Raw genomic sequence first — 27,938 nt, 5'->3', positions numbered from 1 at the left:
TACCCGGCTCAACCAGCACCCTCCCGTGGGGGCACTACGGTATTCAACGGTGACACGTAAAGGGAACGCATTCGTATAGCTGCGAAAACAAAAAATTTTTTGTATGATATATCGTATCTAATTTTGTAATCCAACATTCATTCGTATGTAATATATTGTATGAAATATTGTAATATGTTATTATAAACCAATAAATAGTGATAATACGTATTCGTATATATCATATGTAACATTTGAATACTTTAACATAAATAGCAATACACATACGTATATATGATTTTATCACAAACCGTATGCGAAATTGCTCCATTTCGGTGCATGGCCCTTCGCGAAGGCAGTCTTATACTCGCTCGCGCGAAATTTCGCTGCAACGGATAGCGGCTGTGCGGGCAAGGCCGGCGTGATGTCGACCGGACGCGTCGCGATAGCGCATTGTCGCCGCGCATTGAATAATGTATCGTATCTAATTTTGTAATCCAACATTTATTCGTATGTAATATATTGTATGAAATATTTTAATATGTAATTATAATCGAATAAATAGTGATAATACGCATTCGTATATATCATGTGTAACCTTTTAATCCGTTAGTATAATATAAATAGCAATACACATACGTATATATGATTTTATTACTAACCGTATGTGATATTGCTCCAATTCGGTGCACGGCCCTTCGCGAAAGCAGTCTTATACTCGATAGCGCGAAATTTCGCTGCATCGGATAGCGGCTGTGCGGGCAAGGCCGACGTGACGTCGACCGGACGCGTCGCGATAGCGCGTTGACGCCGCGCATTGAACTCTTAAGATGTAATAATTCATATAGTGTATACTATAAATAAATAGTAATACGCATTCGTATCAATTCGGTGCACGGCCCTTAGGAAAGAAGGTCTTTTATACTTGCTCACGAGAAATTTCGATGCATTGGACGAAAGAAATTTCGCTTCATTGGATAACAGCTGTGCGGGCAAGGCCAGACACATCGCGATAGCGCGGTGTCGCCGCTCGAGAAATAACTCAGCGCGTGTTTGCATTGTCGCAATCTTTTATTGTGATAAATAATTTATTAAGTACATGCTATATCATATATACGCGTGCAATTACAACACATCATCCCGACTGATCCAAGAATTGTGCGACGCGTCCATTCCGAGCCACTTGACGTACTCCTTGTTTCCTCTCCGCCGCAACACCTTTTCCACGAGGTAGACGTCCGGGTAACGAGCTCTGAGTAACTCGTGCTCGTAGAATCCGCCGGAGATCGGTTTACCGCTATAGTCTTGCAACAGGTACGTCACGGGATTGGTCCGTTGCACCTTCGCCACCGTAAACACCTCCGTGCTCCAATTCGGTGTATAGCCCTTCGCGAAGACGGTCTTATACTTGCTCACGCGCACCTTATCGCCCGCGTGAAATTTCGCTGGAGCGGCGATTTTCACGCGTTTGTAAACAGTGGATAGCAGCTGTGCAGCTTTGACCGGCGTGACGTCGACCGGACGCATCGCGATAGCGCGGTGACGCCGAGCGTTGTACTCGCTAACGAGACGCAGTAGCACGTCCACCCATTTGTACGTTCCATTGAGCGTAAACACTTTCCACATTTCATTCTTCAGCATACGATTGAAACGTTCCACTATCGAGGCTTTCATTACCGAGTGCGTGGAATAGTGATTTATACCGTGCTTAAGGGTCAGTTCTCGCACGTGCGAGTTGTAGAATTCTTTGCCCTCGTCGGTGTGCAGGTTCCGCGGACACCTGCCGGCGTCGCGAAATATACTGGCGAACGACCCGGCGACCTCGCTTCCGGACTTGCGCTTGAGAGGTACGGCCCACGCGTACTTGCTCAGCGCGTCGATGATCGTTAGTATGTAGCGGTAGCCTCTGTTTTGACGCGCGTACGACTGCACGTCGACCACATCCGCCTGCCACAGGTCGTCGTACCCGCGTACGATAACGCGACAGCGAGGAAAGTTTCTTCTCGCTGGTGCGTGTAATTCGCGAGTCAGTTGTAACCTCTCCGAACTGACGTTACCGCGCGACTTGGTCCTCATCGCGACGCGGTGAGAGGATCCTCGGTACGGACACTCCGACGATCCTCGTTGCGTCCGTACGATTCGCCGTTCCAACGATGCGCAGGTCCCTCGATTCTCCTCGTATCGCGTGATAAAGCCCGCGACGTTCGAGTTGCGTCGCGGCTATTATACGGGTACGTTATAGACGTTGCCCGCGGGCTCCTACTCAGCCTCGTTGGATCTCACGAGAGAGCCGACGGTACTCGAGAGTCCGCTCAGCTCGTCCCTCACCTTCGACACCGCTGCCTCGATATTGGTGGCCCGTTCTTCGCACGACTGCGCGGTCGTCGTGACCTTGTCCAATCCGATCGTGTTTGATCTAGCGTCCGTTCGCGCCTTCAACACGTTTTCCGCGAGGTACTTCAGCTTCGTGTCGTGCGACTTCAACTTCGCCCTCAGAGAGGTCGTATCAGATTGCAGCTGCGACAACGACGCGGTGAATCTCTCCTCCTGAGCGACGATCAGCTTCCTCGTTTCCTCGACGGCTGCGACCAATTCGCCGATCCGGCCGTTCGTCTCGTCTCGATGCGCGTCTGTCGTGGCGGTGCGCGTCTCCAGAGCCCCGATCCTGCTTCCCAGCGCGTCCATCCTAGCAGAGAGCGACGCGGACGCACCCTCGACGTCCACTCGCAGCGCGACGACCGCCTCGCGAAGGTCGCGGTAGTCCTTGCGCTGGGCCTCGGACAACGAGTCGACCCGCTGGTCTACGTGATACCGGTTCACCGCGTCGTGTTCCTCCCGCGGCACTGCCACGTTCCGTATTCGACGCCTCTTTGCGTCGTACTCGTCGCCGTCCGGGACAAGACAGAGAGCGTTGTCGCGCACGTAACCGCGAGCGTCGCTGGCTCGAAACCCCGTAGCGTAGTCGCCGCTCCGCGCGAGGGTGGCGCCGAACTTGTTCACGGGCATCGATGCGTCGCTACGGGCGCGTCAGGGCGCAATGACGCCCGCCTCTCGGAGCTCCTCGATTATAGACAGGAACTCGGCGTCGTGCGAGTCGTTGCCCGCGCCGCGCGACGCCTCGATGAGCCTGAGGCGATCCACCAGTTCGTTCGGATCGTCCCAGCGCACGTAGTCTATCTTGTTGTCAGTTACCCTCATGGCCGGGGGTGGCGGACGTTCCATGCTGGCTCCCCCGTGACCCGTGGTCGGGCGAACGCCCATCAACGGGGCGATGATCGTCCTGTACTTGTGTCCCTTGTTACCCTTGACCTGCCCTTGCTCCTGATGTCTCTGCTTGTGCGCGTTCGTCGCCAAAAGGATCCTGCGGTACAGCGTAGTATCGTGCACGTTGCACACGTTCTCGTCGGGGGTTCGCATGAAGATAAGCTCGTACAGACCAGGCGTACCCTCGTACCGCGTACCGCCCACGAATATGGAGTCGTCCGCGCCGACGTCGAAGCGCTTGTTGCCGAGCATCGTGCCGGTCTCATCGATGTACACCCCGTACACGTTTTCGATGGCGCTCGTCTTACTCGTGGGGCCGCTGCCGCTGTCCGTGAACAGAGCGCCCACGTATCTCCGACCTAGCCGTCCGAGCGTGGCTAGCAGCGCGTCCCTACTCACGTCAGTTTGCATGACCTCGGCGACGGATCGTTCCAGCGGACTCATCGGCACCGGAATCTCGGGCGCCGCGAGCGCGGGCGTCGAGCTAATCAGCGGCGATGACGTGGCGATCAGTCTGTGTCGATCTATCTTTAGCTTCTGCGGCGTAACTATCGCGGACGAGGAGGCGTCGGTGTCCTCGTGCTCAAACTTCCCCTTCACGCGGGACGCGTCCACGACGTCGGGCTCGTCGACGGAGTGCTCGACCAACCGTTTCAACGGCTCGACGATCGGCTTGAAGTGGCTCTCAAGAGCACGCTCGTCCTCCATTCTGCCGGTTCTCGGACTCCGGTGCTTCCTGCGAATCGAATCGCGCGCTCGCGCGATCTCCTCAGCGATCGCCTCGCGCACCTGCAGCGCTGGCGCGACAGCCTCATTCGACATGCCCGCGACGACTGCCCCCCCCCCTACTACCCCGTCTCCGTCTACGGCACGGCGTACTCGTTGAATCCACGCCTGTATCTACCGTTGTGAAGTGCGCTGTCCTTGTCTATCACGAGAAAGCCGTACCGCTGGCGCCAACAGTCGCGGCACAGCGCGACGAACTCCTCGAAGGTCATGTCGGTGTTCACGTGATCGTTGTACACGTGCCTCAGATTAGTACCGTTCTGTCGAAATAGGATCAGCAGATTCGCGTTATCGCGCAGCAGGTGGTTCGGTATCCGGGCGTACGTCTGACACAGGTAGAAGCAGTCGACGAGCGAGTGCCTGCCCATCGAGAAGTGCTCCCTCATCGCGTCCTGCCTGTCGCACGCGACGTAGTCGAAAACGAATATCGAGTGCGGCGGGGCCTCGTGCGGCGGTACGACGTCACCGCTGTTGGGGAACGCGTGGTACCCGATCTCCTCCATCGATCCCAGTAGACGCTCCAGGTAGCGGTACTTCGGCTGTTCCAGCGACTTCGAGTACACGTACACGTTCTCGAAGCGCACGCCGTGCAGACTCTCGAGCAGGCCGATCACGACGTTCGTCTTGCCACATCCCGACGGGCTGCAGACCAGGGCGCGTATGGTATTCGGTAGCAGGGACCCGTGTCTGTTCGCTCTCCCCTCTCCACCCCCGATCCTGTCGCACAGGTTCGACACTCGTATCCACGCGGGCTGCTTGACGTAACGCATGTTGCGCGTGATCGCTCGCGCGCGGAGGCGCCCGGCTATTTATAAGTTGATCCACGCCACCGGTTCGATCAGTCGCGTACGCGAGGCTGCCCCGCACGCGCCTACGACCGCTCCGGCGCGCGACGAATGCGTCTGGCCGCTCGCGGCGCGGGTCTGCTCAATCGCGCCATAGACGCCCTTCCGATCGAGCTTCACGTTCCGGCTACCAGTTCTGCGGACCCGGCACGAGACTCGCGAAGCGACTCGCGCGGGCGATCGCGGCGTCAATCCGTTGGACGCTGCCTGCCGCGAGCACGACATCGCCTACTCGCGCAGCCGACGGACGGACGATCGGTACGCGGCCGACCTTGTGCTCGCGACAGAGCGCGCGATCGCGTCTGGCGGGCGACTCGAGCCTCGGCGAGAGAGCCGCCGCAGCGGCCGTATGGGCCGCCATGAAGGCCAAGACGAAACTTGGAATGGGCGCGAAAAGGAAGCGAACGGTTGGTGGAACGAGGACGAGGAGGAAAAGGAGTACGACGACCGCGACCAAGAGGCCAGCGAGGAGGCTTCCGATAGCGAAACGCGGCGGCTTCTTGCCGCTCCTGCCGGTCCTGGGCGCGCTCGGGTCGTTGATCGGCGGCGCGGCCACGGTCGCGAAGGCGGTGAAAGACAACAAGGCCAAGCGCCGTTAGCTGGAGGAACTGCAACGTCACAATCGCGCGATAGAAGGCGCGGCCTGTATCTCACGCCGTACGTGCTTGGGCGCGGTGCGTCCGGCAGTGGCGGATGCGTTAGGAAGAAAAAACGTCCCCGTCGACGCTAGGACTGCCACCGGGCGCGACGACGGGTGCGCAGCTCGCGGCGGAGGCCGCGCGCCTTCGCGTGCCGTTCTTCAGAGAGGTGTTCATGTGCGACTCTTTACCCGCGCGCGCTCGTCGCAACGAGTGCGGCGTCGTGAACCTCGACAACTCCGCGGGTCCTGGGACCCATTGGTGGCGTACGCCAAAAGGGGTGACAGGGCCGTCTACTTCGACGGTTTCGGTAACCTGCGACCGCCGCGTGCGCTCGAGCGCTATCTAGGCGGTGACGTGACGATCGCGTACAATCGTCACCGCTATCAGACGTACGACGAGCAGATCTGTGGGCAGTTGTGTCTACGTTTTTTCCGGAACGTCGAGTGGTAGCGTTTCGCCATGTCGATGACGCTCACGTTGACCGGTAAAAGCAGCGTCCTCACGGTGAGCTACTTCCCACCCATCGATCTGAGCGACGGCCGCTACGAGCTCGGTCTCGCGGACTTCGAGACCTACAACTCGATACCGAACGTCGACGCGACCAACAACAGATTCTACTTCGGCGAGGACGCGCTGATAACGATTCCAGAGGGATCCTACGAGCTCAGTGCCATAAGCCGGTTTCTGAGGAACGCGTTGTTCCGTCTACGCGGAGCGACGGTGGCGACGACGACGTGACTACCTCGGCGCGTACATATGTACGACGATGAGAGACGCGGGGGAGGAAGCACGGGGGAGGGAGAGCTCGCTCTACGCGCGAACGACAACACCATGCAGAAGCGAGATAAAGGCGCCTACAGGGTGAACTTCGCTCTACCCGGCACCATCGGCCGCTCTTGGGTTTCTCGCCCCGCGTTCTTCGACCCAACAGATGGTACGCCTCCGACGAAACCGGTGAACAGCATGAGCGTGAACGTCATTCGCCTGGAGTGTAACGTCACCGCGGGAGCGTACACCAACGACAGACCGGCGCACACGATACGAGTTCTCACCCAACGTGCCACCGGGATATAAACTGTCCGAGAGACCGGCCAGATCATTTACCTCCCGCTCGTCGCGCGGAGCGTCAAACGCGTGAAACTGCGCTTCGTAGACTCGTACAAGTTTCTGGAGCGCCAGTCTCGACACGCTATGTCCCGTATCTCGACAAGCAGTCACGAGTAACTTACCACGGAATTTCTGGCATCTCCGAGGAGGATTTCGAGCCTGATGCGAAAGGCGCATTTCCGTACGAGCACGTCGATAGCGCCCGAGAAACCGAGACTCGTTACCGCCACAGCGCGACGTTCCACAGTTCGTTGACCGCGACATGGCATCTGGTGACGATTACGCGCACGCGATAACCGTGGAATAGGTTTCATCGAGACTCTCGACAGTACAGCGACTTTGTACCGAAAACGACGTTCTCCGTTTGCCGACGTTCCGTACTCGCTGAAACGTATACGGAGTTACGGCCTGACCCGGCACACTACACCTGGTCAATACATTCTGGGACGCGATGTTGTTGCACAGGCATCGAGCTCGAGCTATTGGATGATCGCAGATATGGTGTTGCTCGTGGAACGCGGGTGCGTGGCGGCCTGAGTCAATGCTCGCACGATACGCCTGAGCCAATTTCAGCACGCGCCGTCCTACGATTCGTGCGAACTGTCGACGTACCGACGTACCACACGTGAACACCAGGCATGGATGGGCAATGTGTCAACCATTGCCCAGAGCGAGGTTTCGCTGATCGAGACGCGGCTACACCGACGCGATCCCTGCGACTCGCCCATCAGATACATCCTCGGTGATCGACCTGGACCGCGGCATCTTCACGACGCGCACCGACTCGCCGCCCTGTCCTACGCGCGAGCACCACCGATACGACAGGAAACTCCTCACGACTTGCAGCGATAAGGATGGTACGTTATACACTACCGCACTCTTTTGCAGCACGCACGCGCCACGGCCCGTGTCAAAAAGACTACCGCAACGCACCCGCGCAATCCCCGTGGCTGCAACATTACATCGAGTTGACACGCGATTTCGAACGGTCGCGAAAACGATTTCGAAAATTTATACAAACTAATGAACAACGCGGTATTCGGTAAGACGATGGCGAACGCAATCGCGCGGACGCCAACTCGTTACACGCTGAGGGAGATACGGCGCCAGAGGCACCCTATCGCGCGACCGAACTTTCACAGCAGGCCGTTTTCGGGAGAACTTCTCATCGCGGAGCTGCGCAAGCTGAAGGCGACGTTCAACCGGCCGATTACGTCGGCATGCATGCCGATATCTGACGCGTCTGCGCAAGTTTCAATTATGATAATACGGCAATCGCTGTACGGTGAAAAGTGTCGATCATGCAATGCGTCGGACACGGGACATTGCCTGATACGCTGTGCATCGAGTGCGAGGACGTACGCGAACATGGCGCGACATCGCGCTTCGACATGAGCGATCCTGCGGAAACCTGTACGGTATGCCTGCAGAACAAGTAAAGGTACTGGTCTCATGAAGGATGAGAACAACGGCACCGTCATGACGGAGTTTATCGGGCTGAGGTCAAAGATGTACGCGCCGGGTACGCGGAAAGAGGGGACAACAGTTAAGGGCGTGTGCAGGAGCACCGGGCAGAATGATAACGTTCGACGACTACGCGCTGTTTGGAGGGAATGGACGGAAATGGTCTGTCGACAGTCAACGCCGATACAGTCGAAGCTGCACGCGCATACACCGTACGGAGACTAAGCTAAATTCTCAGCCCACACGACGACAAACGGTACGTCGTACCCGGCTCAACCAGCACCTCCCGTGGGGCACTCATGGCATCAACGGTGACACGTAAAGGAACGCAGCCTGTATAGCTGCGAAAACAAAAATTTTTGTATGATATATCGTATCTAATTTTTGTAATCCAACATCTGTATGTAATATATTGTATGAAATATTGTAATATGTTATTATAACCAATAAATAGTGATGATAATACGTATTCGTATATCATATGTAACATTTGAATACTTTAACATAAATAGCAACAATACGTATGCTGATTTTATCACAAACCGTATGAAATTGTCCCATTTCGGTGCATACCCTTCGCGAAGGCGGCAGTCTTATATCACTGCGCGAAATTTCGCTGCAACGGATAGCGGCTGCGGGCAAGGCCGGCGGAGTCGACGACGCGTCGCGGATAGCGCATTGTCGCGCCGCGCATTGAATATCGTATTCACTTTGTAATCCAACATTTGTCTGCATGTAATATGGCCAGGCGAAATATTTTAATATGTAATTATAACGAATAAATAGTGATACGCATTCGTATATATCATGTAAACCTTTAACTGTTAGTATAATATAAATAGCAATACACATACGTATATGATTTGCCATCAACCGTATGATATTGCCCACTCCGGTGCACGGCCCTTCGCGAAAAGCAGTCCATACCTGATAGCGAAATTCGCCGCATCGGATAGCGGCTGTAAAAGGCCGACGTGACGTCGACTGACGCGTCGATAGCGTTGACGCCGCGCATTGAACTCTAAGATGTAATAATTCATATAAAGTGTATACCTTTAAATAATGCATTCGTATCAATTCGGTGCACGGCCCTTAGAAAGAAGGTCTTTATACTTGCCCACCGAGAAATTTCGATGCATTGACGAAAGAAATTTCGCTCAGCTGATAACGCCGTGCGGGCAAGCGCCAGACACATCGCGATAGCGGTGTCGCTGCCTGAGAAATAACTCACGCGTGTTTGCATTGTCGCAATCTTTATTGTGATAACACTATTAAGGTTACGCTATATCATATACGCGTGCAATTACAAATACCATCCCGACTGATCCAAGAATCAGCGGACGTCCATTCCCGAGCCACTGATCGCACTCTTGTTTCTCCGCCGCAAACACCTTCCACGAGGTAGAATGTCTGCAACGAGCCTGAGTAACCTGCAGCTCGCAGGAATCCGCTGGAGATCGTGGTTTACCGTTATAGTCTGCAACAGGTACGTCACGGATTGGTCCGTTGCACTCGCTCGTAAACACCTCTCCGTGCTCCAATTCGCGGTATAGCCCTTCGCGAAGACGTATTCATAATTTGCTCACGCGCACGACGTTCGCGTGAAATTTCGCTGAGCGGCGATTTTCACGTTTGTAAATATGGACAGTAGCCAGCAGCTTTGACGGCGTGACGTCACCGGATGCATCGCGATAGCGCGGTGACGCGAGCGTTGTACCTCGCTAACGACGCAGTAGCACGTCCACCCATTTGCACGTTCCATTGAGCGCAAACACTTTCCATACTATCATTCTTCAGCATACAAGATTGAAACGTTCATCGAGGCTTTCATTACCGAGTGCGTGGAATAGTGATTTACGCTATGGTCAGTTCTCGCACGCAAGAGTTGTAGAATTCTTTACCGGTGTAGGTTCCGCGGACACTGCCGGCGTCGCGAAATATATTGGCGAACGACCCGGCGACCTCGCTTCCGACTTCAGCGCTGAGAGGTACGCCCACGCGTACTTGCTCAGCGCGTCGATGACGTCGGTATGCGCGGTAGCCTCTGTTTTGACGCGCGTACGACTGCACGTCGACCATCCGCCTGCCACAGGTCGTCGCGTACCTGCGTACGATAACGCGACAAAGAGGAGTTTCTTCCTCGCTGGTGCGTAATTCGCGAGTCGTTGTAACCTCTCGAACTTCGATGTTACCGCGCGACTGTCCTCATCGCGACGCGGTGAGAGATCCCACGACACTCCGACGATCCTCGTTGCGTCCGCATGATTCGCCGTTCCAACGATGCAGGTCCTCGATTCTCCTCGTGGTCGCGTGATAAAGCCCGCTGACGCGGCTATTATACGGGTACGTTATAGACGTTGCCCGTGCGGCCTCACTCAGCCTCGCTGATCTCACGAGAGCCGACGGTACCGAGAGTCCAGCTCGTCCCTCACCTTCGACACACCGCCGCCCGAGCATTGGTGGCCCGTTTCGCACGACCGCGCGGTCGTCGTGACCTTGTCCAATCCGACGTGCTTGATCTAGCGTCCGTTCGCGCTCAACACGTTTTCGCGAGGTACTTCAGCTTCGTGTCGCAACTTCAACTTCGCCCTCAGAGAGGTCGTATCACTGCAGCTGCGACAACGACGCAGTGACCTCTCCTCCGAGCGACGATCAGCCTCGTTTCTGACGGCTGCGACACCCGCCGATCCGCCGTTCGTCTCGTCTCGATGCGCGTCTGTCGGCGGCAAAGGCCCCAGAGCCTGATCCTGCTTCCCAGCGCGTCCATCCCAGTAGAGAGCGACGCGGACGCACCGATCCACTGCAGCGCGACCGCCCGAAGGTCGCGGTAGTCCTGCCAGCCTGACAACGATCGACCCGCTGGTCTGCTGCGGATACCGGTTCACCGCGCACGTTCCTCCTGGGCGCAGCACTGCCACGTTCCGCGTATTCGACGCCTTTGCGTCGTACTTCACGCCGTCCGGGACAAGATGAGAGCGCTGTCGCGCACAATCATGAGCGTCGCTGCCCGAAACCCGTAGCGTGGTCGCTGCCCGCGAGGTGGCGCCAAACTTGTTCACGGCGACGATGTCGCTACGGGCGCAACAGGTACGACGCCCGCCTGGAGCTTCTCGATTATAGATTAGGAACTGGCGTCGTGAGTCGTTGCCTGCGCCGCGATTTCGCTCGATGAGCCTGAGGCGACCTACCAGTTCGTTCGATCGTCCCAGCGCACGAAGTTCATCTTATATCAGCACCATGGCCGGGGTGGCGGACGTTCCAGATGCTGGTTCTGACCTGGTGGTCAAGAACGCCCATCAACGGGCGATGATCGTCCCACTTGTGTCCCTTGTTACCTTGGACCTGCCTTTACCCTGGATGTCTCTGCTTGTGCGCGTTCGTCGCCAAAGGATCCCAGCACAAGGCGTCAGCACGCTGCACGCCTCGTCAGTTCAGAGTGAAGATAAGCTTGCACAGACCAGTGCACCTCGTACCGCGTACCGCCCACGAATATGGATGTCCGCGCCGACGTCGAAGGCCAGAGCATCGTCCGGTCCTATCGATGCACACCCCGCACGTTTTCGATGGCGCTCGTTCACTGTGGGGCTGCCGCCGCTGTCCGCAGAACAGAGCGCCCACGCATTCCTTGACCAGCCGTCCGATGCGGCTTTCAGCGCTGCCGTCCCTACTCACGTCAGTTTGTGACCCGGCGACGGATCGTTCCATGACTCATCGGCGTTCCTGAATCTCGGCGCCGAGCGCGTCGAGCCATCAGCGCGATGACGGGCGACTGGCCCGTGTCGATCTATCTTTAGCCTCTGCGCGTAACTATCGCGACGAGGAGTGCGTCGGTGTCCCTGCCCAAACTTCCCTCACGCATGCCCACGACGTCGGCCTGTCGACGGAGTGCTCGACCAACCGCTCACCGGCCCGACGATCGGCTTCGAAGTGGTTCTCAAGAGCACGCTCGTCCATTCCCGCCGGCTCCCGGACCCGGTGCTTCCAGACCGAATCGCGATGCTCGCGCGATCTCCTGCCAGCGACGCCTCGCGCACTCGCAGAAGAGCTGGCGCAACAGCCCATTCGACATGCCCGCGACAGACTGCCCCCACTACCCCGTCTCGTCTACGGCCTGGCGTACTCGTTGAATCCACGCCCGAGGTTCTCGGGACGTCCACGACGTTCTGGGACAATATCCAGGAAGAGACCGGCCCGGGAGCGTTCAGCGAATCTCGCGCGGTTTCTGCGCGACCGCGAGATCGGCGCGCGTCGAACCGGCGAACGTTTCAGGCAGGAGTCGTGATTCAAAAGCGGAGCGTCGTTGACTTGGCTGTATAGCGTGCGAAGGGCGATGTACACGCGGATGCTGCGTGAGTGCAAGGACGCGGAAGAGAGATGCGAAGAATCAGTTCCGGTACTACGCGGAGGACATTGCCCGTAAGATCGAGGACAGGGACATTGCGCTGTGCGTCACGATTCCCACCGGTCTAGGCGGTCGTGTGAACTGACGGTGATGGACGGTATATACCGAATCACCTGTACCTGCATAATCGACGGAAAGCGACGAGCGAATGAGGAATGGCAATATTATAACGAACGGTCAAAGTGGGACGAGGAACGAACGAGGTTAATAAATGAACTGGAGAGATACGAGGGCATCCCCTACATCGAGCGGTCAAGGCGATGAACGAGAACGTTACCGATATAGAACGACATTGCCCGACGTGCGAGCGACGGACGTGCGAGTGCTCCAAGGCGTGAGAACGCTCCCCGCCGCGCGTGGACGATGGACGAGCGAGGGCTCACCGAGCTCGCCGGGCGCGTCGGGACGCTCGGCGAGTACCTCAACTGGGAAATCAGGTGCGACGAGTACCTGCGAAGATCGCGGAAGAGTGCGCGCGCGGGAAGGAAGCTCGCGATCGGTAACCGGGCGGAGGTTCGCCGTGGTCGCGAGGATCGCGCGACTGGAGGGCGTGAGGAGCCGTCTGAGACGACGATTCTCGTACGTGGCGCGGGACTCGGCGAGCCGTCCGGACTCCTGGACGGAGGTGGAGACGGCGTTCAAGAATCGCGTGCTCACCGGTGGTGATCAACGACGGTCACGTCGAGCCGCGCCGATTCCTCGAGGATGCCCGGGACATGGTGATCGAGCGCGTTCGCAGCCTCGCTACGTTAAACGCGTCAAGGTGAACACAGCGTTCAACGCCGAGTTCGTAGCGGGCGAGAAGACGGCGGTCAGACGATCGCCACGAGGAACCGCGGGCTGTTACCTTGTCTGAACTCCGCGAGTGGTACGACGAGCACGTGATGGAGACCACTCTGGCGGCGCTCGACGAGTTTCAAGAACGCGACAGCGGGTGGGCGTTGTCGAAGATACTGAACTTAACGGTCAACGTGAACAAGTACAACCCCATGCGCGCATTGATATACCGCGAGCGATACAGGCGAAACGAGCGGTGGTGAATGTGCGAGCGAAGGACAACGCGTGCTTCGCGTGGGCGGTGGTCGCCGCTCTGTATCCAAGCGCCAGACACGCGGACAGGAAGGCACAATACCCCAATTTTACATCCGTGTTAGATGTAAGCGTTATAGAATTTCCCATGACGCTCGACCAGATCGGCAGGTTCGAGCGCGGGAACGACGTATCAATAAACGTCTTCGTCGAGGATGACGATGGCAAGCGAGGGGTTATCGTTCCGCTGCGGTTAACCGACCGCAAGCGCGACAGACACGTCAACCTGCTGTACGTACCGACGGCCGCGTGGGGCAACCTGGACACTTCGCGTGGATCAGGGACCTCTCGCGCCTGGTTAGCGCTCAACTCAGCGGGAAGAAGCAGAGGAAGTACATCTGCGATCGGTAGGTTCATCATCCTTTGTATCTATCTCTCGCTTGCCAATGTAGAAAATAATCATAACGTTTCACAGGTGCCTACACTACTTCGTAACGCGGAGAGATTGGCCGCGCACGCCGTCGACTGCGGTATTATCAACGACTGCGCGATAATTCTTCCCAGCGAGGAGGACAAGCTGCTGACCTTCCGGAACTTCAAGAGGAAGGAGCGCGCACCGTTCCGTCTACGCCGACCTCGAGTGTACGCTTGAGAGGAACGAGGATGAGAGTACGGCGAACACCGGCGCGTATCAACGGCACAGGGCGTTCAGCGTGGGATACTACGTGCGTTGCGCCTACGACGAGTCGTTGTCCGCGTACGGGTCGCACCGCGGCGAGGACTGCGTGCCGGTTTGTCGGGGAGCTCGGCGATTTAGCGCAGCGTCAAGGCGATCCTCGCGTCCGACGCGTCCATGAGGGACCTCACCCCTGAGCAGCGCGAGGAACTGCGCGACGCCACCGCGCTGTGCCACGTGTGCGGTAAGCCGTTCGCGGAGGCTGACACCCGAGTGCGCGATCACTGCCACCTTACTGGTCGCTACAGAGGTCCGGCGCACTCAGCGTGCAATCTGAACTACAAGGACTCGCACGTCATTCCCGGTGATATTTCACAATCTCTCGGGGTACGACGCGCACTTCATCATCGAGGACGTGGCGAACGCCTTCGAGGGTAGTGTGGAGTTACTGCCGCTGACGAAGGAGCGGTACATCGCGTTCACTAAGAACGTCGCTAATACAGAGGACGGGTGCGGAACGTGCGTGAAACTGCCGCTTCGTAGATCGTACAAGTTTCTGAGCGCCAGTCTCGACACGCTAGCGTCCTATCTCGACAAGAGTCACATGAGAATCCTACTGTCGGAATTTCTGCAGCATCTCTCCGAGGAGGATTTCGAGCTCCTTACGCGGAAAGGCGTATTTCCGTACGAGTACGTCGATAGCGCCGAGAAACTGCTCGAGACTCGTTTACCACAGCGCGAGTCGTTCCACAGTTCGTTGACCGGTGATACGGTATCCGGTGACGATTACGCGCACGCGATAACCGTGTGGAATAGGTTTTCTATCGAGACTCTCGGACAGTACAGCGACTTGTAACCTGAAAACGGACGTTCTCCTGCTTGCCGATGTGTTCCAAAATTTCCGCGAAACGTGTATACGGAGTTACGGTCTGGACCCGGCACACTACTACACCCTACCGGGCTACACTTGGGACGCGATGTTGTTGCACACAGGCATCGAGTTCGAGCTATTGACGGACGTAGATATGGTGTTGTTCGTGGAACGCGGGTGCGTGGCGGTCTGAGTCAATGCTCGCACAGATACGCCCGAGCCAACAACAGGCACGCGCCGTCCTACGATTCGTGCGAACTGTCGACGTACCTGATGTACTACGACGTGAACAATCTGTACGGATGGGCAATGTGTCAACCATTGCCCAGAGCGAGGTTTCGCTGGATCGAGGACGCGGCTACGTTCGACCGTGAGCGCGATCCCTGCGGACTCGCCCATCAGATACATCCTCGAGATCGACCTGGATCCGCGGCATCTTTCACGAGCGCGCACTCGGACCTGCCGTTCTGTCCTACGCGCGAAGCACCGCCCGATAAGCGACAGGAAAAACTCCTCACGACTCTGTGCGATAAGGAGCGGTACGTTATACACTACCGCACCTTGCAGCAATGCACGCGCCACGGTCTTCGCGTCAAAAAGATTCACCGCGGTCTTAGAATTCGCGCAATCCCCGTGGCTGCGCGATTACATCGAGTTGAATACGCGATTTCGAACGGTCGCGAAAAAACGATTTCGAAAAAAATTTATACAAACTAATGAACAACGCGGTATTCGGTAAGGACGATGGAGAACGTGCGTAATCGCGCGGACGTTAAACTCGTTACACGCTGGGACGGGAGATACGGCGCCGAGGCTCCTATCGCGCGACCGAACTTTCACAGCAGGGCCGTTTTCGGGGAGAATCTCCTCACCGTGGAGCTGCGCAAGCTGAAGGCGACGTTCAACCGGCCGATTTACGTCGGCATGTGCATACTGGATATCTTGAAGACGCGTCTGTACAAGTTTCACTATGAGTACATGGCACCGCTGTACGGTGAAAAGTGTCGGATCATGTACACGGACACGGACAGCCTGATATACAGTATCGAGTGCGAGGACGCGTACGCGAACATGGCGCGCGACATCGCGCGCTTCGACACGAGCGACTATCCCGCGGAAAACCTGTACGGTATGCCCCTGCAGAACAAGAAGGTACCGGGTCTCATGAAGGACGAGAACAACGGCACCGTCATGACGGAGTTTATCGGGTTGAGGTCAAAGATGTACGCGCTGAGGGTACGCGGAAAGAGGGACACGAAGAGAATCAAGGGCGTGTGCAGGAGCGTCGTGGGCAGAATGATAACGTTCGACGACTACGCGCGCTGTTTGAGGGAATGGACGGAAATGACCTGTCGACAGTCACGGATACAGTCGAAGCTGCATCGCGTATACACCGTATCGGAGACTAAGCTAGCCCTCAGCCCACACGACGACAAACGGTACGTCGTACCCGGCTCAACCAGCACCCTCCCGTGGGGGCACTACGGTATTCAACGGTGACACGTAAAGGGAACGCATTCGTATAGCTGCGAAAACAAAAATTTTTTGTATGATATATCGTATCTAATTTTGTAATCCAACATTCTCGTATGTAATATATTGTATGAAATATTGTAATATGTTATTATAAACCAATAAATAGTGATAATACGTATTCGTATATCATATGTAACATTTGAATACTTTAACATAAATAGCAATACACATACGTATATATGATTTTATCACAAACCGTATGCGAAATTGCTCCATTTCGGTGCATGGCCCTTCGCGAAGGCAGTCTTATACTCGCTCGCGCGAAATTTCGCTGCAACGGATAGCGGCTGTGCGGGCAAGGCCGGCGTGATGTCGACCGACGCGTCGCGATAGCGCATTGTCGCCGCGCATTGAATAATCGTATCTAATTTTGTAATCCAACATTTATTCGTATGTAATATATTGTATGAAATATTTTAATATGTAATTATAATCGAATAAATAGTGATAATACGCATTCGTATATATCATGTGTAACCTTTTTAATCCGTTAGTATAATATAAATAGCAATACACATACGTATATATGATTTTATACTAACCGTATGTGATATTGCTCCATTCGGTGCACGGCCCTTCGCGAAAGCAGTCTTATACTCGATAGCGCGAAATTTCGCTGCATCGGATAGCGGCTGTGCGGGCAAGGCCGACGTGACGTCGACCGGACGCGTCGCGATAGCGCGTTGACGCCGCGCATTGAACTCTTAAGATGTAATAATTCATATAGTGTATACTATAAATAATACGCATTCGTATCAATTCGGTGCACGGCCCTTAGAAAGAAGGTCTTTTATACTTGCTCACGAGAAATTTCGATGCATTGGACGAAAGAAATTTCGCTTCATTGGATAACAGCTGTGCGGGCAAGGCCAGACACATCGCGATAGCGCGGTGTCGCCGCTCGAGAAATAACTCAGCGCGTGTTTGCATTGTCGCAATCTTTTATTGTGATAAATTTATTAAGTACATGCTATATCATATACGCGTGCAATTACAAAACTCATCCCGACTGATCCAAGAATTGTGCGACGTCCATTCCGAGCCACTTGACGTACTCCTTGTTTCCTCTCCGCCGCAACACCTTTTCCACGAGGTAGACGTCCGGGTAACGAGCTCTGAGTAACTCGTGCTCGTAGAATCCGCGGAGATCGGTTTACCGCTATAGTCTTGCAACAGGTACGTCACGGGATTGGTCGTTGCACTTCGCCACCGTAAACACCTCCGTGCTCCAATTCGGTGTATAGCCCTTCGCGAAGACGGTCTTATACTTGCTCACGCGCACCTTATCGCCCGCGTGAAATTTCGCTGGAGCGGCGATTTTCACGCGTTTGTAAACATGGAGTAGCAGCAGCTTTGACCGGCGTGACGTCGACCGGACGCATCGCGATAGCGCGGTGACGCCGAGCGTTGTACTCGCTAACGAGACGCAGTAGCACGTCCACCCATTTGTACGTTCATTGAGCGAAACACTTTCCATTTCATTCTTCAGCATACGATTGAAACGTTCACTATCGAGGCTTTCATTACCGAGTGCGTGGAATAGTGATTATACGTGCTTAGGTCAGTTCTCGCACGTGCGAGTTGTAGAATTCTTTCGTCGGTGTGCAGGTTCCGCGGACACTGCCGGCGTCGCGAAATATACTGGCGAACGACCCGGCGACCTCGCTTCCGGACTTGCGCTTGAGAGGTACGGCCACGCGTACTTGCTCAGCGCGTCGATGATCGTCAGTATGTAGCGGTAGCCTCTGTTTTGACGCGCGTACGACTGCACGTCGACCATCCGCCTGCCACAGGTCGTCGTACCGCGTACGATAACGCGACGAGGAAAGTTTCTTCTCGCTGGTGCGTGTAATTCGCGAGTCAGTTGTAACCTCTCGAACTGACGTTACCGCGCGACTTGGTCCTCATCGCGACGCGGTGAGAGATCCTCGGTACGACACTCCGACGATCCTCGTTGCGTCCGTACGATTCGCCGTTCCAACGATGCGCAGGTCCTCGATTCTCCTCGTATCGCGTGATAAGCCGCGACGTTCGAGCGTCGCGGCTATTATACGGGTACGTTATAGACGTTGCCCGCGGGCTCTACTCAGCCTCGTTGGATCTCACGAGAGAGCCGACGGTACTCGAGAGTCCGCTCAGCTCGTCCCTCACCTTCGACACACCGCTGCCTCGATATTGGTGGCCCGTTTTCGCACGACTGCGCGGTCGTCGTGACCTTGTCCAATCCGATCGTGTTTGATCTAGCGTCCGTTCGCGCTTCAACACGTTTTCCGCGAGGTATTCAGCTTCGTGTCGTGCAACTCAACTTCGCCCTCAGAGAGGTCGTATCAGATTGCAGCTGCGACAACGACGCAGTGAATCTCTCCTCCTGAGCGACGATCAGCTTCCTCGTTTCCTCGACGGCTGCGACCCGCCGATCCGCCGTTCGTCTCGTCTCGATGCGCGTCTGTCGGCGGTGCGCCCCAGAGCCCGATCCTGCTTCCCAGCGCGTCCATCCTAGAGAGCGACGCGGACGCACCGACGTCCACTGCAGCGCGCGACCGCCGCGAAGGTCGCGGTAGTCCTTGCGCGCCTCGGACAACGAGTCGACCCGCTGGTCTCTACGTGATACCGGTTCACCGCGTCGTGTTCCTCCGCGGCACTGCCACGTTCCGTATTCGACGCCTCTTTGCGTCGTACTCCGCCGTCCGGGACAAGAGAGAGCGTTGTCGCGCACGTAAGCGAGCGTCGCTGGCTCGAAACCCGTAGCGTAGTCGCTCCGCGCGAGGGTGGCGCCGAACTTGTTCACGGCATCGATGCGTCGCTACGGGCGCCATGACGCCCGCCTCTCGGAGCTCTCGATTATAGACAGGAACTCGGCGTCGTGCGAGTCGTTGCCGCGCGCGCGACGCTCGATGAGCCTGAGGCGATCCACCAGTTCGTTCGATCGTCCCAGCGCACGTAGTTCATCTTGTTGTCAGTTACCCTCATGGCCGGGGGTGGCGGACGTTCCATGCTGGCTCCCCGTGACCGCGGTCGGGCAGAACGCCCATCAACGGGGCGATGATCGTCCTGTACTTGTGTCCCTTGTTACCTTGACCTGCCCTTGCTCCTGATGTCTCTGCTTGTGCGCGTTCGTCGCCAAAGGATCCAGCACAGGCGTCAGCACGTTGCACGCTCTCGTCGGGGTTCGTATGAAGATAAGCTCGTACAGACCAGGCGTACCTCGTACCGCGTACCGCCCACGAATATGGAGTCGTCCGCGCCGACGTCGAGGCCGAGCATCGTGCCGGTCTCACCGATGTACACCCCGCACGTTGTCGATGGCGCTCGTCTTGCTCGGGGCCGCCGCTGTCCGTGAACAGAGCGCCCACGTATCTCCGACCTAGCCGTCCGATGCGGCTAGCAGCGCGTCCTGCTCACGTCAGTTTGCATGACCTCGGCGACGGATCGTTCCACGGACTCATCGGCCCGGAGTCTCGGGCGCGAGCGCGGGCGTCGAGCTAATCAGCGCGATGACGTGGCGATCAGTCTGTGTCGACCTATCTTTAGCTTGCGCGTAACTATCGCGGACGAGGAGGCGTCGGTGTCCTCGTGCTCGAACTTCCTCTTCACGCGGGACGCGTTCACGCGTCGGGCTCGTCGACGGAGTGCTCGACCAACCGTTTCACGGCTCGACGATCGGCTTGAAGTGGCTCTCAAGAGCACGCTCGTCCCATTCTGCCGGTTCTCAGACTCCGGTGCTTCCTGCGAATCGAATCGCGCTCGCGCGATCTCCTCAGCGATCGCCTCGCTCCTGCAGCGCGGGCGCACAGCCATTCGACATGCCCGCGACGACTGCCCCCCCCTACTACCCGTCTCCGTCTACGGCGGCGTACTCGTTGAATCCACGCCTGTATCTACCGTTGTGAAGTGCGCTGTCCTTGTCTATCACGAGAAAGCCGTACCGCTGGCGCCAACAGTCGCGGCACAGCGCGACGAACTCCTCGAAGGTCATGTCGGTGTTCACGTGATCGTTGTACACGTGCCTCAGATTAGTACCGTTCTGTCGAAATAGGATCAGCAGATTCGCGTTATCGCGCAGCAGGTGGTTCGGTATCCGGGCGTACGTCTGACACAGGTAGAAGCAGTCGACGAGCGAGTGCCTGCCCATCGAGAAGTGCTCCCTCATCGCGTCCTGCCTGTCGCACGCGACGTAGTCGAAAACGAATATCGAGTGCGGCGGGGCCTCGTGCGGCGGTACGACGTCACCGCTGTTGGGGAACGCGTGGTACCCGATCTCCTCCATCGATCCCAGTAGACGCTCCAGGTAGCGGTACTTCGGCTGTTCCAGCGACTTCGAGTACACGTACACGTTCTCGAAGCGCACGCCGTGCAGACTCTCGAGCAGGCCGATCACGACGTTCGTCTTGCCACATCCCGACGGGCTGCAGACCAGGGCGCGTATGGTATTCGGTAGCAGGGACCCGTGTCTGTTCGCTCTCCCCTCTCCACCCCCGATCCTGTCGCACAGGTTCGACACTCGTATCCACGCGGGCTGCTTGACGTAACGCATGTTGCGCGTGATCGCTCGCGCGCGGAGGCGCCCGGCTATTTATAAGTTGATCCACGCCACCGGTTCGATCAGTCGCGTACGCGAGGCTGCCCCCGCACGCGCCTACGACCGCTCCGGCGCGCGACGAATGCGTCTGGCCGCTCGCGGCGCGGGTCTGCTCAATCGCGCCATAGACGCCCTTCCGATCGAGCTTCACGTTCCCGGCTACCAGTTCTGCGGACCCGGCACGAGACTCGCGAAGCGACTCGCGCGGGGCGATCGCGGCGTCAATCCGTTGGACGCTGCCTGCCGCGAGCACGACATCGCCTACTCGCGCAGCCGACGGACGGACGATCGGTACGCGGCCGACCTTGTGCTCGCGGACAGAGCGCGCGATCGCGTCTGGGCGGGCGACTCGAGCCTCGGCGAGAGAGCCGCCGCAGCGGCCGTATGGGCCGCCATGAAGGCCAAGACGAAACTTGGAATGGGCGCGAAAAGGAAGCGAACGGTTGGTGGAACGAGGACGAGGAGGAAAAGGAGTACGACGACCGCGACCAAGAGGCCAGCGAGGAGGCTTCCGATAGCGAAACGCGGCGGCTTCTTGCCGCTCCTGCCGGTCCTGGGCGCGCTCGGGTCGTTGATCGGCGGCGCGGCCACGGTCGCGAAGGCGGTGAAAGACAACAAGGCCAAGCGCCGTTAGCTGGAGGAACTGCAACGTCACAATCGCGCGATAGAAGGGCGCGGCCTGTATCTCACGCCGTACGTGCTTGGGCGCGGTGCGTCCGGCAGTGGCGGATGCGTTAGGAAGAAAAAACGTCCCCGTCGACGCTAGGACTGCCACCGGGCGCGACGACGGGTGCGCAGCTCGCGGCGGAGGCCGCGCGCCTTCGCGTGCCGTTCTTCAGAGAGGTGTTCATGTGCGACTCTTTACCCGCGCGCGCTCGTCGCAACGAGTGCGGCGTCGTGAACCTCGACAACTCCGCGGGTCCTGGGACCCATTGGGTGGCGTACGCCAAAAGGGGTGACAGGGCCGTCTACTTCGACGGTTTCGGTAACCTGCGACCGCCGCGTGCGCTCGAGCGCTATCTAGGCGGTGACGTGACGATCGCGTACAATCGTCACCGCTATCAGACGTACGACGAGCAGATCTGTGGGCAGTTGTGTCTACGTTTTTTCCGGAACGTCGAGTGGTAGCGTTTCGCCATGTCGATGACGCTCACGTTGACCGGTAAAAGCAGCGTCCTCACGGTGAGCTACTTCCCACCCATCGATCTGAGCGACGGCCGCTACGAGCTCGGTCTCGCGGACTTCGAGACCTACAACTCGATACCGAACGTCGACGCGACCAACAACAGATTCTACTTCGGCGAGGACGCGCTGATAACGATTCCAGAGGGATCCTACGAGCTCAGTGCCATAAGCCGGTTTCTGAGGAACGCGTTGTTCCGTCTACGCGGAGCGACGGTGGCGACGACGACGGTGACTACCTCGGCGCGTACTATATGTACGACGATGAGGAGAGCGCGGGGGAGGAGAGCACGGGGGAGGGAGAGCTCGCTCTACGCGCGAACGACAACACCATGAGAAGCGAGATAAAGTGCGCCTACAGGGTGAACTTCGCTCTACCCGGCACCATCGGCCCGCTCTTGGGTTTCTCGCCCCGCGTTCTTCGACCCAACAGATGGTACGCCTCCGACAAACCGCTGAACAGCATGAGCGTGAACGTCATTCGCCTGGAGTGTAACGTCACCGCGGGAGCGTACACCAACGACAGACCGGCGCACACGATACGAGTTCTCACCCAACGTGCCACTGGGATATAAACTGTCCGAGAGACCCGGCCAGATCATTTACCTCCCGCTCGTCGCGCGGAGCGTCACGGACATAACGGTGCGCGTCGTCGATCAGAACGGTCGCCCGATCGACTTCCGCGGCGAGGAGATAACGATGCGCCTGCACGTGCGACGGTCGCACGCTGAGTAGAGCGGAGTGTTATACTCGTTCTACGGGGTGGTGACGAGGACGGAAGAAGAGGTACCACGGGGAAGCGCGACCGCCCCGAGGGGGAAGCGCGCGCGAGCGGTAACGGCGCGCTGCTGAGCGCGAAGAACGTCGCCTTCCTCCGCTCGTTGAGATACGCCGTCGACGATGGCCGACGTGCTCGACATCGCCGGTGAACCGGTCTTCGACGAGCGCATAGTCGGCCTCGAGATCCACACGTACAACCCGTACGCAAACACCTCGTTTGGGTACAGCGAAGAGATAAGGATTCCCATACAACAGCAGGATCTGTACACGTTGCCCTGCGAGAGCTACCTGTACATCGAGGGTACGTTCTCGATCGTCGGGACGTCAGCTGGAGAGGGAGGTGATTCAGTGACGCACAAGGACCAGGCGCGACTGGTGAACAACTGCGCGGCGTTCCTGTTCGACGAGATTCGTTACGAGCTCAACGGCGTTGAGATAGACAGGAGCCGAAACGTCGGCGTCACGAGCACGCTCAAGAACTACGCGTCCTTGACTCACGCGCACGCTAACATCCTGCAGAACGCGGGATGGAGTGTGGTGAACAACACGTCAGGACCGGGTGATTTCAACCTCTGCGTCCCTCTCGGGATGCTGCTGGGCTTCTGCGAGTACAACAGACGCGTGGTGATCAACGCGCGACACGAACTCGTTCTGATTCGCGCGCGCAACGACAACAACTGCGTCGTGCTGTCGAGCGACCGACACGAGCCGAAGATAGACTTGCACAAGGTGCAGTGGCGCATGCCGCACGTGTACCTGAACGAGATCAACAAACTACGGCTGCTGTGCACCCTCGAGAGCGGGTGATTTCTCAGCATGGCGTTTCACTCGTGGGACCTGTACGAGTTCCCACTTCTGCAGAGCACGACCACGCACACCTAGGCCGTTAAAGCGGCTACGCAGCTGGAAAAGCCGCGCTACGTCATCTTCGCGCTACAGACCGGCCGAAGAAACGTCGGGACGAAGGACGCCTCTCTGTTCGACGAATGCGACCTCTCCAACGTGAAGCTGTTTCTCAATTCGGAATTCTACTCCTACGACGACATGCATCTGGACTTTACAAAAAATCGTTACGCAGTGCTGTACGACATGTACACCAGATTCCGCAGAACGTACTACGCGCTCGATCGGGACGATGACGGTGCGATGCTGACGATGAGAAAATTCCTGCACTGCGGTCCGTTCGTGGTTATAGACTGCTCTAGGCAGAACGAGGCGGTGAAGAGCGCCACCGTCGATGTACGCATAGAGTTCGACTGCAGACGTAACGTCCCGCCCGAGACCACGGCTTCCTGCCTCATACTTCACGATCGCGTAGTAGAGTACAATCCGCTTACGAGCGTGGTTCGACGAGTCGTATAATCGTAACCATGACCGACGAACCGATATTCGTCGACCTACAAGGCTTCATCGTCAAGGGCGGTTTCGCGGTGAAGGAAGTGGCCGTGCTGCGTACGGCGGAACGTGCGCTAGCGCATCACGTCTTCCGCGCACCGGTGCCATGAAGTCGCCTGACTAAGGAGGAGAAGTCACAGGTCCACTGGCTTACGGCCAACCACCACGGCCTACGCTGGACGGACGGTACCGCGAGCTACGGACTCGCGAGCGCTCTAATCCGTAGAGCAGTATCCGGCAAAGGAGGGAACGCGCTCGTCTACGTTAAGGGCGCGGAGAAGAGGCAGTGTTTGGAGGACATACTTGGCGACCTCGTTGGCGAACGTCGCGTGACCGTTAGATCCATCGACGAGGACTACGCGGACATCGGTCGTCTCAGCGAGTTGGAGAGCTGCGATCCCGGGAAGTATCGCTGCTGCGAGCACAGCGGGACCTGCGCGCTGGAGAACGCGCTGAGGTTGCACGCGTGGTAGTGCCGGAAGGATCGTCGACCGCGCGATACGTAATAGAGAGACAATCGCTGTTTAGTGATACATATATATATATATTTCTAAGCTTATACTCATATGTTACATATATTACGTATTACATATATTATGAATTACATATTATAGGTATAATAAATGAAACTTTATATAATAAATGAAACTTTATATAATCAGAAATTTTATATAATAAATGAAACTTTGTTTAATAAGATTCTTTATATAATAAATTATTTATAATAAATTATTTATAATATTAACATGTGTGTGGTCCTCTCTCGCTCACGGTTGTCTGAAAAGAAAGTACGGATAAATAAGCGTTATTCTAGCGAAATGTGCGCGCGGTCGGTTGCACTTACTCCGGAGGTGGTGTATCAGCGACCATGTAGTCAGTCCCGATATTGAGGTTAACGTCTCGATCCACCGCCTCCAGGAACAGCATTTGCTGCCTTATTACCTCCACCATCTCTAGGAGATACGTTCGTAATAAACCCCTAGAAAACGCATAATACACAATAATATACTCATAATACACAATAATATACGCTAGGATTGGAAGAATAGTTTAGTACTTACATGTCTTGCATCATGTACGTAGTCGTGTGCACGTCAAACTCGGCGTTGGTGCGCGCCATGTTGCGCGCTACGTGATGTATACGTCTCGTCAACATTTCGGCCGTATCGGTAAACATCACCGATGCGGCGTGCACTCCACCAGCTGCGTCTACGATGTTCTCCATCGTTTTTTTTTGTTGCACTCTGTCGCAAACGATATTTTGCACTGATGCATGTTGTGCTTCGTCGTGTACTGCAAGGAGCGTGTTGCAGGAAACGCGCGGTTTACTAGTATCTTAGGCATTGAATTTTCCTTAAATTTAATCGTTTGTGGTAAAACGCGCTGCATAGAGCGTTATATTTAAAGAGCGATGACGGAAAACCACCGTCACTTTCCTGTGACTTTCCTCCCATGGGTACGAGGGGTAGCCAAAATCGGCGCGCTCGCGCGCCGGTGTACTCCGAGCGTCATCGGTTCGGTGCAGCATCCTCACGAGCGACGGATCGTCGCGTCGCGATCGCCTCCCCGCCCGACGTCAGTCGCACCGCCGTGCTCTCGCGAAGCGTACGCGCGCTGGGTCTTATCTCCGCGATGTCGTTTTCCGCTGTCGTCGCGTTCCTCCTTATCGCGTTTCCGCTCGTTTCCGCGTACGACGAGTACCGGAGCAGGGACCGAGCCGTGAATTTTCTTCGACATTACGGCTATCTCGACAGCACAGCGGATCGAACTCTGATAACGAACGACGAGCTTCGTCACGCGATTTCGCTGTTTCAAGAGTACTACCACCTTCCGGTCGACGGTACGCTGAACAACGCGACGCTTCGTTATATGGCTAGACCGCGCTGCGGGGTGAGCGACGCGCCGAGTCGTCGGCTCGGCGTCGCGCCGTTGCGGTGGCCGAGGCTGAATCTCACGTGGAACTTCCAACTCGCGGATCGGACTACCTTGCGAACGGCTGAGACCGCTTTCGCTATCTGGGCCGCGAACTCGGCGCTGACGTTCTCGCGCGACACGAACAAGCCTGACATCATCATAGCGTTCCGCGAGGGTAGGCACACGATGCTGGACCGTAGGTACGGCGGCGCCGTTTGTCCCGATGACCTCGATGGATCGGGAAAGGTGCTCACTCACGCGACGTTACCCACAGGGGCTCGGGACGACGTATCGGAGGTGCACATAGACCACCGCGAGGCGTGGCACATCGCGCTGACCCCCAATCCGCAGAATTCGCATCATCTGCTGCGAACGCTCGTTCACGAGATCGGTCGCTCGTTGGGGCTGTCGCACACCACGGACGAGAACTCGCTCATGTACGCGTACTCACCCGCCGTGGACTGGCCGGTGGTGCTCGGTATGGAGGACGTTCTCGCCGTGCGGAATCTCTACGACGCCGCGAAGGACGAGCCGTCGACCGTGGTGCCTGCCGAGCCTACGGTCGTACAAACGACTACGACGCCTGCGACTACGACGACGGCATCGCCGGAACCGCCCGATCCGTGCACCTGGTGCGACATCGACACCCTGCTCGTGCTGGGAAAGCGCTTGTTCATCACGCAAGGGCAGCACGCGCGGTCGATCGGCCTGGGTGGGAAGATCGTCGACAGGCCGTTCTTCCTGAGGGATTACGTGAGGTTCCTTCCAAAGATCGTTACGCGCCTGTCGGCGGCGTATCAGACGATCAAGGGGAACCTGGTGTTGTTCGCCGATGGCTGGGTGTACATGGTATCTTATCCCACCCTCGAGTTACGCGCGTCGTGGCCGCGACGTATCACGGATCTCGGGCTTCCGCCCAATGCCGTGATCAACGCCGCGCTGAACTCGCACACGGGTCGCACCTACATCATATACAACGATTACGCTGTACTGGAAATGGACGAATGTAACATGACGGCTCGCGAGTACCACACGCTGCAGACCGTTTTTCCGGGTATACCGTCGTCGGTGCGCACGGTCTACCGCTACACCAATGGACACCTCTACTTCGTTCATCGGGATCGCTTCTTCGCGTACAACGATTTCACCGAGACCGTGACGAGGTCCGGGGAGTTCGATCTCGACGCGATCGGCGTGACGTGTCCTAGGGAGGATATCCTGCGGAAATTGTGGGATCTGCTCGCTCGACTTGCTCGTTCGAGGGTCGCGTTTGATTAGTCACACGCGCATTCCCATCTACGTCACGCGCCTTTACATGGGAGAAGAAGGGTATATAATCAGCGTCTCTCTTGGGAATACGCCAGTCAAGCGTCCTTAATCTGATAGGAGAAGACCCACGTCCTGTCCACCGCGCGATGTATCAAATCAAAGCACCGCTTGTGCAGATGGATAACGCCGTTCCTAGTTCGGAGGCGAACGGGAGCTCCA

General features: G+C 56.9%; 2 protein-coding genes across 2 annotated transcripts; both read left to right on the top strand.

Annotated features, from left to right (window-relative positions):
* The first annotated feature begins 23,261 nt into the window (after positions 1-23,261).
* LOC113563290 lies at positions 23,262-24,503 on the top strand. The gene is made up of 2 exons (XM_026974705.1): positions 23,262-23,870; positions 24,024-24,503. The coding sequence occupies exons 1-2, from the start codon at positions 23,262-23,264 to the stop codon at positions 24,501-24,503; spliced, it is 1,089 nt and encodes a 362-aa protein (XP_026830506.1).
* A 1,665-nt stretch (positions 24,504-26,168) lies between these two features.
* On the top strand, positions 26,169-27,728 carry LOC105279223 (neutrophil collagenase). Its single transcript, XM_026974704.1, has one exon. The coding sequence runs from the start codon at positions 26,169-26,171 to the stop codon at positions 27,726-27,728; it is 1,560 nt and encodes a 519-aa protein (XP_026830505.1).
* Positions 27,729-27,938: the final 210 nt, after the last annotated feature.

Source organism: Ooceraea biroi, chromosome 13 (assembly GCF_003672135.1).
Source record: "Ooceraea biroi isolate clonal line C1 chromosome 13, Obir_v5.4, whole genome shotgun sequence".
NCBI lineage: Eukaryota > Metazoa > Arthropoda > Insecta > Hymenoptera > Formicidae > Ooceraea > Ooceraea biroi.
Note: the sequence above shows the minus strand (reverse complement) of the source record. Positions and strands in the feature narration are given on the sequence as shown.